The following is a 17,668-nucleotide window of genomic DNA, read 5'->3' on the forward strand; positions in this document are numbered from 1 at the left end:
TCTAAAAGTTATTTTATAATCTCTCCATGGAAGTCAGTTGAAAACTAGGTTGAAAGGCTTTAGCCACTAATCGTCTTACTGGTTCAAATTTATATTGAAAGTAACATGCACAGCATACATTTAACGAACAGGAATTTTGACCCACAACATCTTTTACAGAAGTTTCAATGCTGATAAACGTGCTTCTCTTTGAACAGGGCCAGCTCCTGTGCTAAGATGTTGGCTGGGCTGTGGGCTGCACACAGTGTTGACAAGAGGAAGTGCACTGGAGACATCTGACTAGAGGAGGCGGAGCGGTTGGACTTTGGTGCTTTGCTTTTATCCCAGTGCATCCTCCTTGTGCCCACCCCACCTCCCCCCAACGTGGGAACCTCTGAGGACTATTTGAGACAGGCATTATCACATTCTGTGCTGTGGGGACTTCTTTCAGTTACAAAGAGCATTTTATGTGAAGTTGCTACTTACTTTGTATTAGTAACCAATTTACTCTTCACTTTTTAGACTGATTGCAGTTTATCAGCCATGGATGGACATGCTGACAATTCCCCAGGACAGATTTTGGAATGTACTGCCTCCATTTTAGGGTGCAGCGTTACCGATGAGAAGCTGGCAATTCATTTAGATGAAGAAGATGAACTGCAACATCTTAGAGACCAATTTCATATACCCAAAATGAAAGACCTCCCTTCTAGTAAGTTTGTAACTGTTCTAATAGCTTGATTTGCAGCATAACTCTAAACCTTCATATCAATCAAGGAACATAGAATTTTAGAGTGTTAAGTAATGTTACTGCATTAGGTAATGATTTCAAATAAAACGATATTGGTTTATAAAATATTATAGTGCCTTGGGTTAGTGCCATCCATTTTCCCTTTGTAGCACTTTCCTCATAGAGGGGTACTTTAATCAGTTTTAGCACACTCATTTAAAGACATGTTGGTATTAAAAAAAGCTTTGTAGGTCGTTTTCAGTAAAAATGGACTATGATGGAATTGATTGTAAATCATAAATTTAGGTTTAATTACCTCATTACCATAATCTTTCCAGAATTTTTAGAGGAAATTAACACACAAAAATCATCAGAAGTTGGATCTGGTGTCAAGCATACAACCTAGTATAATCACTCAGAGGCATATTTTCATTGAGAACTGTTTTAAAATGTAGAAGTATTGCAATTAGCTTATTTTATTTTAGGTGTATAGTATCTATAACAATGTACCCTTTACAATTGAATATTGGCACAGCAAACTGGCAGAAGGTGCGAGTGCACATGCAGACCCCAAACCAGAACAGGCCTCCGTATATGGGGGTCATTTCCCGACTTATTTATTTTAGTAAGTTGCTTGCTTTGTTAAAAACAAAAATAGCTCCTGTTTGCATCACAGCCTGCGCTACACAAGTCAAAATGCAATGCTATAAATGCAGCAATACTGAGCGAGGGGTGGGGGGGGGGTGCGGACAGTCATGAATGTGAGTGCACAGGCATAATGGTTTTAGGTTGTGCCACTGATGCTGGAACAGAGGACACACATTCACATCAGAAAAGCTTAATGTGCAAGTTGGGATGCTTGGAGACTGCATAGTTCGAGTAAATAATGAGGATGTTGACATCAATGCATTGGAGAATAGGGTGGAGTACAAGATAGGAGGCAAGGATTAGAGAGTGATTGATTTGGATTTTTTTTAAAACAGGCTTTTCTTAGGATGTTATTATCTATAATTAAATACATTTATTTTGCACTTTGGGCACCAATTTTCTTTCCTCTCCTTATCTCTTTTCCTGAATGTGTTAACTTCTTGATAGTGTATAGTTTCATAGGTGCCTGTCACTATCCACTACCTTGCCCAAGTGACCAGTATTCATATATGCCCTAGATTAAATGGATAGATTATTTGAAACTGGGGCCTTGGCTATATGCCTCATGAGAATCCTTGGAAATGGCCTTGGCAACTTTTTATTGGCCTAACCAATAGCTTTTTTAAGGGTGCTGGGAGATGTTTGTTGTGCTGAAAGGAAAGCACATTACCAGAGAATACAAACAACTAGTCCTAAATTTACAAGTGAAAATCATATCAACAGAATAGACTTTTTGATTTAGCTTAAGAATTGTGAATGCATGTTTATGCAAGAAAATAGTCAGCTTTATGTTGTAATGTGCATTGAATACTTCTCACTTATGGGACTGGATTTTCATTAAGGAGGCGAGTAGGAGGCGGGACTGCAACTTTCGGGGTTGTAGTCCCGCCTCCATCGAGTTGTAGCCAACCCACGTGATTTTGACTTGATTGACCTTGTTGAGCCCGCCCAGCGGGCTCAGCAGGCCAATTAAGGGCCACCTGGCAACAGGTGACATCACAGATTGATATTTCATCTGTCAAGACCTTTTGACAGATGAAATATCAGTGTTTCACAGCTGTTTGAAGCTGTCAAACACTGACAATCTGTACACCAAGTTAATTCCTTCCTCTCAGGATGATTTAGAGATCTCTCTGGAACAGAAAGCTGAATGCTGCAATTTTTGACAGATCGCGGCCATTCTGCTTCCTGTGCCGGTGAGATGAGGGACTCCCGAGACCTGAAGGAAGGAAGGCTGTAAAGGTAAGTAAAACTTCTGTAAACACTTTAAACACACCAAACACACTTACCTCTGCACTCATGCACCCATCACTCACCTGAACACCCGACATCTCGACCCCTCCAAGCCAATCAGCCCGACGGCCCACCTCGCTAACTTGGCGTGGTTTGGAGCCATCAGGAATCCCACACGTCAAGAATGAAAATAGGGATTAGGCTTAAAAACTGCCTGTTAACTAACTGTTAACAGGCAGTTAATTGGCACTAATCCCCTTCCCGCCTCGGGGAGGCGGGTCCCAGTGCGGGTCAGGTACCCGCCTCCTTTGAAACTGGCATGGAGGCGGTTTGGGGGAAGGGATGGGTTCGTGCCCCCCGATTTCGGGATTTTAACCCCCCACATGCCTCCAATCCCGCCTCCACGGCCCAATGAAAATCCTGCCCATGGTGTTCGAAAAAAGGCTGCTCTCTCTGAGAAATGTTGAGTAATATTTTACATTTTGGGTGGCCAAGCCACCTCTTGTAGGCCACATGTAGCTCTTCAAGAGCATTTGCTAAAATAAATGACCTGGCCTTGGGTACATGCACACAATTGGCCTTATGGTCGCTGGTGGAAATGACTTTGCCCCCCGTCCTTCCCCCAGCTATGGCATTCCATTGCTTTGGAGCTATGAGTACAATTGGCTGTGAGTGGAGGCATGATGCAGGGCAGGAGAGTTCATTTATTAGCTCACTGAGCAGATAAGCAAAAATGATTGCCTGTTATGAAGCTCAGTAACCAATAGGATTCTTTCACACCGCACCATGCAATCGAGCTTGCCTGCCAAAGTGTTTAGTGAACAAACAAATGAACTCTCAGACACTGTACTCTGTGGCTGATCTCCATTATGCTGCAACAAGGACATTGCTGGATATCAATTACAGAATATTGAACAGTGACTTGCCTCTATCCTCTCCTAATGAGTTTGTTTGCCTCCTTCGTAACAGCTTGCCAAAAAATGAAGCTCCTTCATTTAAGATTCATTTCAACATTGCAATTTGGTTTTAAGACTAGTTTTGTACGCATTGGATAGATTAATAGTGCTGAATATTGACTTTTTTGCACTTAAAGTGTTTAATTGGAGGGTAGATTCTTATCCTTTTGACTTCTGTTATTAATAGTGGATTTGAAATATGTATTGTTGGTGAGGTTAAGTGACTCACTGTTTTGTGATTTATATACAGTATACTTGGGTATTAAAGAAATTTAATTGTTGTGTCCCCTGAGCTTGAATTTCATCTGCATTTTTTTCAGAAGATACAAAGGCCAGATATTTACTCAACATTTATATAATAGCAAAATACTGCGGATGCTGGAAATCTGAAATAACAACAGAAAACGCTGGAAAAATTCAGCAGGCCAGGCAGCATCCGTGGAAAGAGAAACAGTTCAACAATTTCAAACGATAACCCCTGCCCCCATTTTTCATACTGTATGATTTTGCCATTCCCATTTGCAACATTTTATCTTTCCTGCCTCTTACAAAAGCACAGTATATTCCTTCCATTCCTTCCTCCCCTCCTGTCTCTGCACCTGCTTAATATCTGTTACATCTCCAGCTTTTTCCAGTTCTGATGATGGGTCCCAGACCTGAAACGTTAACTCGGTTTCTTTCTCCACGGATGCTGCCTGGCCTGCTGAGTTTTTCCAGCATTTTCCGTTGTTATTTACTCAACATCCTTTGAAACAGGTTTCAAAATACCATCAATTGGCAGGATACCAGTGCATTAGAGGAAATCAGACCACTTTTGTTGTGAATACAAACTTCTGGCTGTCTATTCCTACATGATTGCAAAGCTCAAGAACCAGAAAAATGTTGACCACCCCTGCTTTAGATGGAAAGACCTAAAGAGACTGATTAAAAATGCATGTGAAAAAAAGGACAAGATAAAAAGAGCCAGATTTGGCCTCTCTATAGGCTTATATTTACATCCTTATCTCAGTGATTGTTGTTCAGTTTTACACAGAATTTGAGAAGGGTCCAAAGGCTTCAGAAAGTCAAATCAAACTGCTTCATTAGGGTCATTTTTAACTCCCAGAGAGTTTCCGGCAGTAAACCATGGGAGTCAGTTTGTTTCTGGCCCACCCAGTGACAGCATGAGGCCAAGGTGGAATGGGCACGAAGAGCGCAGGCAGCCATTTACTTTCCACTGGAAATTTGGGCAGGGAAGTGCGGGGAAGGGGGTTTCAGGAAGGTCAGCGTGGGAGGGAGGGATGTGGGGGTGGGAAGTCCAGGGCAGGAGAGGCCTAAATGTTCCTTGTAGCATGCAGAGGAGCACCCCTGCTCCTCCTCCTGGCCCCACAAAGAAAAGTAAAAAAAAAACCTCTTCTGATCTATTTCAACCTGGTGGGAAAGCCACAGCAGCTTCACCACTTGCGCATCAGTTAAAGTCGGTGGCTGATGACATCATGGGCCCCCAATCTGCATATTTAAGGAAGGGCCCCACCGGCTTCAGGTGGGTGCCTTTAGCGCCTGCCCAGATGAGCAGGTTAAATTTAGGATCATTGGAATCCATGTGTAAAATCGACGGGTAAGTCACCCAGAGCATTTTAACTGGCCACCCGCCCTGTTTCCGCCAGGCAGGTAGGGTTAAAATCCCTCTGATCATTTTGAATTTAAGGAGGTAATCTAAGCCCGAAAACCACAATCATGTTCCATCACTGTAACTATGGTGGACTGGAAGATGTGCCCAGCAGTGATCTATGTATCTGACTCCATTGGAATTCCTGACTCCGTTTGCATAGTTGTGTCAGTTTCAGTGTACAGCTTCAGTGTACAATTGCATCGGCTTCAGGCAGGGGAGAGCAAGACGCAGCACTGAACAGCCGTGCATGTGCGGAGATGATAGTTCGGATTGTAAAATGCAGGGACCATGTGTAATTGGCCTCTTTATAAGAGGGTCAATACCATGGGGATGAAAACCTAAGGCCAATTGACTCTGAGCTGAGTTTCCAACCCCCAAAGACCACCTACTTCCATCTCCATAACATTGCCATTTCCACCTCTGCCTCCACCATATGCTGCCGAAACCCTCACCCATGCCTTTGTCACTTCCTGACTTGAATGTTCCAATGTTTTTCTGGCAGGCCTCCCATCCTCTGCTCTCCATAAACGTCAGCTCATCCAAAACTTTGCTACTCATATCCTATCCCCCCCCCAATCAAGTCACATTCACCCATACCTCTGTGGTCGCTGACCAATTTGGCTCCCAGTCCTGCAAAGCCTTAAATTTAAAATTCTAGTTAAGTTCAAATCCTTTCATGGCCTTGCCCCACGCTGTCAATGTAACCTCCTCCAGCCTTACAAGCCTCTGAGAACTCTGCATTGCTCCAAATCTGGTATCATCTGCAACCCAAAATCCCTTTGCCCACCATTGACAGCGGCCATCTAGGTCTTAAGTTATGGAATTCCTCCCCATCACCTCTCCACTTCTCTTTCCTCCTTCAAGACCCTTCTTAAACTCCAACTCTTTGACTAAGCTTTCAATCACGCCTCCTAATACCTCCTCGTTTGGCTCAGTGTAGACTTTTGTCTGTTTATGCTTCTATAAAAGGCTTAGGGACTTTTTCCACATTAAAGGTGCTATATAAATGCAAGTTATTGTTGTTGTATTGATGTGTTCCAGGCCATGAACCTGGCCTGGAACTCTCTTGTGGGCCCCACAGCTGCATGTCCAGGTACAGTATGTTGTAGGCACAGAGATGGAACTGCTTGCTTTTGATACAGCAGGCTGTGAGGGGATAGTTGCAATGACTGGCTGCTCCCAGAGGAAATCACTGTGGCCAGTTCTTTGTGGCAAAGACCAAGGCCTCGATTTTAACTGAGCTGTGGAGGCGGGCTTGGAGGCGTGCGGGGAGTTAAAATCGCAAAAACTGGTAGTTGGGACCCCCCCGCCTGGTTCCGGACTCCGAGCCATTTTTACTCAGGAGTGTCTGATGGTCCCGAATCCGTCCCGCATCCAACAGGCGGGACTGGTCTTTAAGGCCCTTAATCACCACTAAATGGCCTCTATAATGCCATTTTAACAGTCCCTTGCACTATTAACCCTTTTCCCATGTAAAACACGCCTGGTGGGAATCACGACTGTGAAACCTGGTGGGAGCAGTATTGGCTTGCTGACTATCAGCTGCAGGTCAACCATTAAAGAGGAGATTTGATCAGCCATCATTTGCAGGTGGCAGAATTTTTTGTCTCAGGCCTGGGCCAACTTTTACCAGGCTTAACCACACCTGTGGAAGGTTGGAGCCTCACACACATCACCAGTGTGAACTCCTGGGAAACCCCTCTCACCACCTTCACTCAGCGCTTCCTCAATGGAGGCATATGCCAGAAGCATGGGAGCCATTTGTTTCCTTCCCTTCTGGGCATTAGAGGAGCTCGAGCACCAGGCGCGGCAGCAGCAGAACCAGGAACAACAGCAGCACCAGCCACAGCAGCAGCAGCAGGAGCGACAGGCTGCTGCTCACCCACCTGAGGCAGCACAGGCCAGAAGGGGCCAGCGCCTGGAAGCCCGTCGGTGCAGGAGATACCCCCCAAACAGGGTCTACAGACACAGGGTCAGCTACCTCAACATGACTGAGCAGCAGTGCCAAAGGCGGCTCTGACTTTTGCGAGAGGTAGTGACTGACATCTGCACAATGCTACAGCAAGACCTGCTGCCCAGAGGACCAGGTGGACACTCCTTACCAGTGGCCATCAAAGTCACCACCGCACTCAACTTTTTTGCCTCAGGCTCATTCCAGGGATCATCAGCAGACATCAGCGGCATCTCCCAGGCAGCCGCACACACTTGCATCACGCAGGTAACCAATGCCCTCTTTGCCCTCGCGCACAATCACATCCATTTCACCAAGGATCGTGCAAGTGTGACGGCGCGAGCGGTTGGATTAGCTCATCTGGCAGACTTTCCAAGGGTGCAGGGCATTGTTGACTGCACTCATGTGGCCCTTAGAGCACCCCATCGCAATCCAGGTATTTTTGTCAGCCGCAAGGGCTTCCACTCCCTTAACGTTCAGCTGGTGTGTGACCACAAGAAGGAGATTTTGCATGTTTGTATCATTTACCCTGGCAGTTGCCATGACTCCTTCATACTGCGCCAGTCTAGTGTGCCTCCGCTATTCAGGCCACCAGACCAACTTCACAGATGGCTACTTGGGGACAAGGGCTATCCCCTGAGGATGTAGCTAATGATGCCGTTGAGGAGGCCAGCCAAAGAGGCTGAGGAGCGCTACAACTCCAGCCACATTTCCACCAGGACCATTATCGAGCAAGCCATCGGTTTGCTGAAGATGCACTTCAGATGCCTGGATAGATCCGGTGGAGCCCTACAGTACTCAGCAGCCAGGGTCTCCAGAATCATTGTGGTTTGCTGTGCACTTCACAACCTGGCAGAGCGTCGAGGCTTGCAGATTCCTGAGGACCAAGTGGCTCCTCACTTATCCTCCTCAGATGATGATGATGATGAGGAGGAGGAGAAGAAGGAGGAGGAGGAGGAGGAGGGCGAAAATGACCATCCTGCAGAGGACCAACAACCAGCGGCAGCATTACGCCAGAACATTGCTGCCTGGGATGCAAGGAATGCACTCATCCTGGCCAGATTTGCTTAGCCTAGACAATCAACCACTTTTGCCTCGCAGCTTCTTACCTGAGCATCGACAATGGCCAAGACACTGCGGATTCCTAGCTATTTGTCCAGCATGCTGATAATTGCAAGTAATCCTAAGCCCTCAATGTGAAAGTCCCATTTGCGAAATGACACACGCCACAAATACAGCAGTAGCCATCAGACTTTTTATTGACAGAATTCATCTGATGGCTTTTTTTAACAATACATAAAATTTCACCCAAGTGACTATCCTTGTGCCTACTTGTGCTTTATTTTCCTCTTACGTGTGCTCCTACGTAGTGGTTCCCCTGTGGCTTCAGCAGATGTGGAGGCCCCTTGCTCACTTTCCTGCTGCTCCTGTCTCGACACCTTTGGCGGGCGTCCTCTGGGGTACCGAGCCTGTGAGGGCTCGTCAACAGTCTGCTGCTCCTGCGGCTGTGCAAGGGTTGAGACGTCTATCTCACTTGGGTGTGGACACCGGTGGGGTTCTGACCAAGGGCTCTGCAGTGGCATGGAAGTCTGAGCACTTGGAGAGGAGCCCCCACTTCCTTGAGGTCTGCCACCAACCTCCCTCTCATGGGTCAGCTCCCCCTCCGCGCCTGCAAGTGGCTGGAGAGCACCTTGCTGCACATCAGGGGGGCCATGGGGACCTGTATCTGCAATGGCAGTCCTACTCAGAAGGACTTCCATGAAGGTCTGGTTTCTAGGTTCAATAGATACCCATCGCTCCTCAAGAGATGTCATTCTATTCTGAACACTCACCATGTTTTCCATACCCTGGCGACTAACCTCCTCCATGGCCGTAGCCCTCCTCTCCTCTACCATAGCCAGCCTTACCACAGAGGCAGCAATCATTTCCACGTAGGTAGCCATCTTTTCGGTGTTCATGCGTTCATGCGCCAATGACTCCACAAAGGCTCTGCTCATGTTCACTATGGACTCCTCCATTCGCTCCACACTCACAGCGACCCTAGAGACAAAACCTGCCAGAGACTCCTGCATCTGTGCATGGAGTTCCATCACCTGGATGAGCACTTGAAATGCCACAGCATACAAGGCTACGGACCAAATGCTGGAATATGGGATTAGATTAGACAGGGCTTGATGGCCGGCGCGGACACGATGGGTCGAAGGGCCTCTATCCGTGCTGTATAACTCTATGACTCTATGACTCTATGACCTCTGATCTTATGGATGGACCCAGAGGCAGAGGGTCGACATGCAGCTGAGCTGAGCTGGCAGAGTCCTGCGCCCTCTGACGAGGACTCTCCACTGCTGTCCCTGTCTCCACAATCTGCTGATGCTCACTTGTGAGCTGTGATACACCAGGTGACAACACTACTCTATGTCCCGAAGGTCCCACCGAGGTGTGAGTGTCTGCGCTGGTGCTGGGTGCGCTTATTTCTGCCTACGCTGTGCTCTCAGAGGTTGTAGATTCCTCTGAGGAGTCTGGCTGCTCAGCCTCTTCTTCCTGGCTAGTGGGGACGGGGGCTCTCGATGGTCCTGTGGGGGAGTAAAGGAAAGAGTTAGAAATGTGAGATCAAGGTTACATGCACATTGCACATTGCAGATGATGATAAGTCCATCTGTTATAGCTTCAGAATCATTATCAGCGACTCATGCAATGTCAATGAGAGAGATGGAAAACTATTCTGTCACCAGCTTGCTGTGATGCACCCATCTGTCCGTCCCCAACTTGCGCATCTTTTTCAACCCCGACAATTTCCAGGATGGCTTCCTCCCAGGGGGTGAGCTGGGCTAATGATGGTGGGCCTCCTCCTGTCCTGGCTCTTTCCCTTTTATTGTGAGCTCTCTTTTCCTGCAATGAGGCAGACAAGTGGAGGTTGAGTGAGAATGAAGGAGTGAGTGTAGAGATTGCATTGCATAGATACTTCGAAGGAGACAAAGATGGAGTGAGGTTGCAAGACCAAGGGCCCTCCCTGTGTGTTGTCAGTTGTGTTCAAAGCATCAGAGTGATCGGGAGTGTGAGGGCTGCATGGTGGAATAGTTATGTGATTGTGAGCATAGAGAGAGAAGGAATGGGTAAGGGTGCATGGATGTGAGTGTCAAGTGGGATGTGGTGGAAGAGACTGCTAAAGCTGAGTGCTGGTGAGGAAAGGCAATGGGGATCAGATTGAGGGTGATGGGAACTTCATACTTACTTTTCCAGTGCGTTGAATGTCATGGAATCTTTTCCTGCACTGCATCCAGGTGCCCCGTGTGACCCCCAAGGAGTTGACCTCCCCAGCCACCTGTATCCACACAGCCTTGGTCTGACTGGGAGGCCTCTCCCTCCCTGATGAAGGGAACAGGACCTCCCTGTGGGCCCTAGTCCCATCCACCAATACCTGTAGTGCTGCCTCATCAAACTTAGGAGCTGCTCTTGGCCTCCTGCCGGCCATTGTTCCTGCAGGTTCCTGTGCCATCAAATGGAGAAAGCTTGGAACCCTGCAGAAGAAGCAAGGCTTGCTGTGGACCTTAAATGCAGCAGCAATGATGACGTCATCGGAGGGGACTTTCAGTCATGAAAAACCCCTTTGCAAAGGCTTCCCACACGTTGGAAATCAATTGGCCAATTGAGTTAAAATTGCATCAATCTCCCACATCCATTATGATTCGTGTGGGAAACACGAAATTTGGGGAACACAACAATAGCCCACACCTGAGTTAAAATCGACCCCCAAGTGTTACTCTGTCCTAACCCTGTCTGTCCTTGCTTGCCTATTTCACCTCAGCAGCCCATTCCAGGCCTTGAGTGAATTTAGGGCCTATGCCTTTAACGCATATTATGTAACTACTGTTTTGCGTGTAATGTCTCCATGTTAAGGTACCTAGGGGGAAAAATTGGTTATCGCCCATTTTGGGGCGCTGATATCGGCCCGGCGCAAAGTTTAGCACTCGGCGCTAATTATCGCCTCTCACTGCAAAATTCGCCTCTATCACCGTGATTTGAGCGCTAAATCAAGCTCTACACACCTCTCTTAAGGCACTAATATCAGGGAGGGAGGCGCCACCTCAGAACGCGACCGAAGCTCAGGCGATGTCAGTTACCATGGAAGCTGGAGGCGCTAACCAACTGAATTTTTCTGCCCTATAGCTTTTCAGTTCATTTGGTTGCAAGCAAAAAAAATGCAAATAAATCTGCAGTTGTTTTGTGTTTCACAATGCATTTACTTTGTTTTCAACATGCTACAACACAGAGGTGTTACTTAGGTTTACTTCAGTTATAATCTTTTGCTTATTTTGTTGCTGTAACCCATGACAACAGCAACTTGAATTCTTATCGTGCTCCTTATGCACGGATAAATGTCTCAAAGTGCTTTACATTAAAGAGGAGAATAGAGTGGCACATGCTTGTGCTGCACATAGTAAATGGGGAGGAAGTAGTATGGAGGGTAGCTGTAGTTAAGAGTACCTTTGCTTTGCTGATCATAAATTGCCCTATGGCAGTTATGTTTAGTTTTCTTTTGTGTGAACCTGTGATGCTGACATTAGCAAAAGGTTATGGAGAATGTTGGCGATTGTTTTTATAGATCTTGTACAGGTCTAAATTCAGACAGGACAGAAACGTTAAAGCAAAGGAAGAAGCAGGAAGCAATTTACATAGTTACAAAGCAATGGAAATGGAGTGGCCTGCCTCTTATACGCTCCGCCCGATATTCTGTGCCATTGAAGTCAATGGAAGTGAGTATCAGGCGGGACGTATAACAGGCAGCCTTAATGGCACCGCCCGTCTTGTGCTGTCGCCCAAGCCAAATATCTAGCTCGGTGGGTCTATTGGAAGCTAAGATCTGACAACGCAATGTGACCAAATTAATAGAGGGGGGAAAGGGGCAGAATTTGGGAGGAACTGATTGCAATAAAGAACAGAAAAGCATGAGCAGAGAGTGAGAAGCTAGGTTTCTTGCACTTGTGTTTGCTTGACTATCTGGAGGAAATGACAGGCAAAGTCACTCCCACTATAATCCGTGTCACTCACCCTGATGACTGAACAGTTGGTATGTTTATTTAAAACATTGGGAGGGGGATACAGTCTACTGTTGTAAATTGTACAAATAAAAAAGCTGAAAGGCATCTCTAACCAGGCAATAATGAACGGCACATATTGGGGATTTTACCATGCCAGAGGTTATTTTGGTCGTCAGCTTTTCTTACGACCAAAAACACTGAAGTTTTCAAAAATAACAATATGGACACTGCGGCCTATATTCGTGCATCTGGATATCAGTCGCCCTTCACATCGTTTTGTAAGAATTTCTTCTGCTCCTCAAGTTACAGAACTGAACAATGTTCAAAGGGAGTTTGAACATATTCACACGGCAGTAGGCAGATTCCTCCCAGAGAGCGCACACAAGGCACAAGTACATTTGTAAAGTGAATATCCGCAGCAAGTCCACCTGGGGTTTTAGAAAGCTGTGATAGCTAATATAGGATGTGGACATTGATTCTGCAGTGTTCTGCTGGCTGTTCACTGTTGGATCTAAGGAGCTACGTACCTTAAATGTCATTGGTGGTAGATGCTAGTGGCATCGATCTGGGAGTTAATTTTACAAGAGGTTTTTATTACCAGTGTTGTTTAATATGTTGCTGGATTTAGCAGGTGGCTGTATGTTCCTGGCCAGCTACAGGGTGTCCACGTATTGTGGGCTCATTATCGCATCTGTGAATCTACCCCCCCATAAAAAGTGAGGGTACATTTAAACTTTTGTAAAAGTTAAAGGGGGCTAAATACATAGAAACATAGAAGATAGGAGCAGGAGTAGGCCATTCGACCCCTCAAGCCTGTTCCGCCATTTAATGAGATCATGGCTGATCATCCAAATTTAGGCCTAGAAATTCAGTATAGCCACTTTTGGGGCGGTAAAGTCGGGCGGGCGCTGAAGTTTGCGCCTGCCGGAAAGTGGAGGCCACTTCGCCGATATTCAGTAGCTTTGGCCAAGGAGTTTGCTCGAGCGCTAAAACTGGCGTTGCACCCCTATCTTTAGGCACTAAGCCGGCGGTGCAGACTGATACCGCCGAGGCCGGGCGCAGCGCAGGTGCGGTCATGTTTTGATTGACAGCAGACACCCTGGCGCCGGCCAGCTCTTAAAGGGGGAAGGGTCGACTTGGTCTGCTGCCACGCCCTGGATACTGCAGCCCTCCAGCTAGGCCTAAACTGCTGGAGAGAAATAGCGCCAGCAAGGATGCAGAGGGCGCGTGAGCGAGCGCAGTGCTTCTCTGCCCATGATTTAAAGCAGCTGGTTAGGGCTTTGGAGAGGAGAAGAGATATCTTGTTCCCGGACAGTGGCAAGAAGGCTCCCAAGAGGCTGTACAGGAGAGCCTGGAGGGAAATCGGCCAGAGGGTCACAGCCAACAGCGATGCCCCCAGGACTGGTGACCAATGCCGGAAAAAGTTTAACGACCTCACTCGGTTGGTCAGGGTGAGTACCCTTTCCAGTGTCCTCCTCATCCTTGCATGTGCACCTCACATTATGGGCAAAGGGACCTCAAAGGCCTAATGGCCAGCCCTCCTCCAGCAGCTATGGCACTGGCATGAACATCAATAGCACTTTCTGCACTTTACACACTGGCCAAGCTATTCCACCATGGGAGGCAGTGCACACAACAACAGGGCACCACACTGGCCAAGCTATTCGACCATGGGAGGCAGTGCACACAACAACAGGGCACCACACTGGCCAAGCTTTTCGACCATGGGAGGCAGTGCACACAACAACAGGGCACCACACTGTACTTAGAAGCCGTCCTTTCTCTTGCAGGCCAAGCTGGCCGAGAATCTGAAGAGCCGGACTGTCACCGGGGGAGAGGCCGTGCCCAGTTCCAGGAGCTCAGTGACCTGGAGAAGCGCGTGGGTCGACTCATGGGTGCCCGGATGATTGGCCCCGTTGCAATTGGAGATGCCGACCCTGTGCTGGGCCCCAATGGTAAGGACATGACCGTTTGGACCACACTCGTTCCCCTTGCGCTTCAGATCTACATCCTTTGCCACTGTCCGACCAATGCGCATAATGCCACCACTCATGCCTCCCTCGCTGACGCCCTGTCCTCACTCTAAAGCTACTCTTGTGCCTTCCTGCTTTCAGCTGGTGAGGAGGAGGTCCCTGAAGCTGCGAGTGTCAGTCCCTCGGAAGAGGAGGACGACGAGGAGCAAGAGGAAGGCGGCACATCGGGGGAACCCTCATCCGCGCCAGGGGATGGCAATGGAGGGAACACGTCTTGCCTGGAGGAGAGCCAGGGGGAAGTGCTGCAGGGGGGTGTAGCTCCTGTGCCCAGTGGCGTCCAGCCACGCGGGAAGGGTTGGGCAGCACGGCGGCCTTCTCCCCAGAGGGGGGAAGTGTTGCAGGGGAGTGTAGCTCCTGTGCCCAGTGGCATCCTGCCACGTGGGAAGGGTCGGGCAGCTCGGCGGCCTTCTCCCCAGAGGGGGGAAGTGTTGCAGGGGAGTGCAGTTGCTGGGCCCAGTGGCGTCCAGCCACGCGGGAAGGGTCGGCCAGCTCGGCGGCCTTCTCCCCAGAGGGGGGAAGTGTTGCAGGGTAGTGCAGTTGCTGGGCCCAGTGGCGTCCAGCCACGCGGGAAGGGTCAGCCAGCTCGGCGGCCTTCTCCCCAGAGGGGGGAAGTGTTGCAGGGGAGTGCAGTTGCTGGGCCCAGTGGCGTCCAGCCACGTGGGAAGGGTCGGCCAGCTCGGCGGCCTTCTCCCCAGAGGGAGAGTCTGGCCTCCAGTCCGGAGATGGTCCTCGCCCAGGAGGTGCGCCTCCTTGATCAAATGTCCGCGGACTCGGATCGTCGCCACACCGAGTTCATGGGGGTTGTGGCACGGTTGCCTGAGGCCATTGAGTCCCTGGCTCATACTGTGGCCGATTTCGGGGCCTCACAGGCCAGGGGTTTCGACCAACTCGCGGCAGCACAGGCCAGGGGTCTTGAACAATTCAGGGCATCACAGGACGCGAGTCGGGCAGAATTCAGGGCGTCACAGGACGCGAGTCGGTCCGAATTCAGGGCAGCACAGGCAGCGAGTGGAGAGTTGACGAGTGGTGCCGTGCAGTCACTGGCTGGTCTGATGCGGGCACAGACCAGGGCAGTACGGGCACTCACTGCTGCCACACTCGCTGTGTCACGCACGCATCGCCAGGGCACCCGCTGCGCTGCTGCAGCACAGCGGTCTGGCCTTCACCAGATTGCTGCGCTTGCTGCAGTGCCAGCCCGGCCGACTGCCAGTGTCTCTGGCGACCAGCGAGCGCCTGGCATCAGCCAGCTTGCCCCCATTGCTGCAGCCGCCACTGCCACTCCCCCAGCAAAGCTGCGACGAGCTGCTGGAGAGACTGATGCTGCCCAGCCACAGCTGCAGCAGTCAGCAGCCGGCCCCTCCAGGGCCGGAGCTCGTCTAGGCCGACCCCCAAGGGCTTCTGCCGTCATGCATTGTGCCCCTCAGGAGCCTTCCCCCAGCCTTGCAACACCCACAGGGCCCAGGTTGAGGCGGAGCAGCAGGTCGGCCAGGGGTCGGAAAAGCCTGGACAAGGGCTCGCCCTCTCGGCACACAAAGTAGAGTGTGTTGCCAAATGTTTTTTTATATGGGGGTGTTTGTGTTCTGTATGGGGGGGGTTTATTTTGGTAAGGCCGAAGATGAAGGCAAATGTTCTTTTATATGGGGGTGTTTGTGTTCTGTATGGGGGGGGGTTTATTTTGGTAAGGCCGAAGATGAAAGCAAATGTTTTTTTATATGGGGGTGTTTGTGTTCTGTATGGGGGGGTTTGTCTTGGTAAGGCCGAGGATGAAGGCCATTTGGATGGACAAGTTTTGTTATTCCTCCCCAGGTTGTGGGAGTGAGATATGTTTTTGACTGTTTTTTGGGGGTCTTGTCTGTTTTTGGGTTTCATGTGGGAAGGGCCCTGAGTTTGTTCAATAAAGCTTTTTCTTTATTCAGCTTGTCCATGTGTGATGTTTCAAGTGGTTGTTGCGTTAACCGGCTGAGGGCTTGCGGAGCGGCTGCATTCATGTGCCTTCATTGCCACAAGCCATTCCCTGACAGGGGGCCTAGAAGTGTCGTTCAATAAGCCACCGATGGACGGCCCTTGGACCTTGTGGCTCCCTCCTGGGCTGATACTCCTCCTCCTCCTCCTCCTCATGGTCCTCCTGCTCGTCCTCCTGAGGTGGTGGTCCAACGTGAGGTGGCAGTGCCTGAGTCCTGCGGATAGCCAGGTTGTGCAGCATGCAGCAAACGACGATGAACTGGGAGACTCTATCCGGCGAATACTGTAGAGATCCGCCGGAACGATCCAGGCAGCGGAACCGTTGCTTGAGGACGCCAATCGTTTGCTCTATGATGTTCCTTGTGGCTTGATGGCTTTCGTTGTATGCCTCCTCAGCAGGGGTCCTGGGCGCGCGGAGCGGGGTCATGAGCCATGTACACAAAGGATAGCCTTTGTCCCAGATAAGCCATCCTCTTGGGGGAGGCTGTGCCTGGAACATGTCAGCCACAGTAGTCTGGCGCAGGATAAATGCATCGTGGCTGCTACCTGGAAAGCGGGCATTGACAGCTAGGATGCGCTGCCTGTCGTCACACACCAGCTGTACATTGAGGGAATGGTAGCCCTTCCGGTTGCGGTAATCCTCGGCATTGTCGATAGGTGCCCGCATAGCCACATGCGTGCAGTCAATGGCGCCCTGCACCATGGGGAAGTCGGCGATCCTCGCAAATCCGACTGCACGCTGCTCCTGCCTCTCTAGGGTCATGGGGAAGGAGATGAATTGGTGTCTCCTTGCGAAAAGGGCATCGGTGACCTGCCAGATGCAGCGATGCACGGCGAACTGGGAGATGTTCGCTATGTCCCCAGCAGCGGCTTGGAAGGAGCCGCTTGCATAAAAGTTCAGAGCCACCGTGACCTTCACTTCCACTGACAGAAACGTCCTGCATATCAGCTGTGGACGCAGATCTCTGTGAAGCAGCTGGCAGATCTCTGCAACCACCTCCCTTCTGAAGCGCAGCCTCTTAACACAATGCGCAGCAGTCATGGTGAGATAGGACACCTGCTGGCGGTATTCCCTGAGTGGGTAAGGCCTACGTTGCCGACGCCTGATGGCCCCTCTGCGTCTAGGCATGGCTGCCCCTCTCACACAGCGTCTGCGAGCCCTTCGCACATAATGCTGGAACTGAGGGTTGGAACCCCATGCAGCCCCCATAATATACTTGCAAACAGTGAAATCACAATGAGTCAAATTTCCACGCTCTGGCCAGAAGCCAAAAATACCTCTCCTATGTTGGCCCAAATCAGTAAGGTCTCTTCCTTGGTCTCTGTCCAGAAATCCGTTGCACTAAAGTCATTGCAGTAAAATGGCTGGCCTTTATAGTTCAGTCTAAGTGCCCTTTAATTAGCGCTCCCCGAGGCCTGCAGGGCCTCTGCTGCGTTCCACTTCACAGTTCTTAACAGCGCCACGCCCACATTGGGCGGGCGCCAC

General features: G+C 49.6%; 1 protein-coding gene across 1 annotated transcript in view; it reads left to right on the forward strand.

Annotated features, from left to right (window-relative positions):
• Positions 1-506: 506 nt before the first annotated feature.
• Positions 507-17,668, forward strand: part of kynu (kynureninase) — a 242,978-nt gene continuing 225,816 nt past the window's right edge. The window contains exon 1 of the mRNA XM_085986656.1: positions 507-691. Coding sequence (XP_085842782.1) covers positions 523-691 — 169 coding nt within the window. The 5' untranslated portion in view covers positions 507-522. The remainder of the gene's footprint in view (positions 692-17,668) is intronic.

Source organism: Somniosus microcephalus, chromosome 4 (genome assembly GCF_052327205.1).
Source record: "Somniosus microcephalus isolate GS21.2 chromosome 4, FLI_Smic_1.0, whole genome shotgun sequence".
Taxonomy (NCBI): domain Eukaryota; kingdom Metazoa; phylum Chordata; class Chondrichthyes; order Squaliformes; family Somniosidae; genus Somniosus; species Somniosus microcephalus.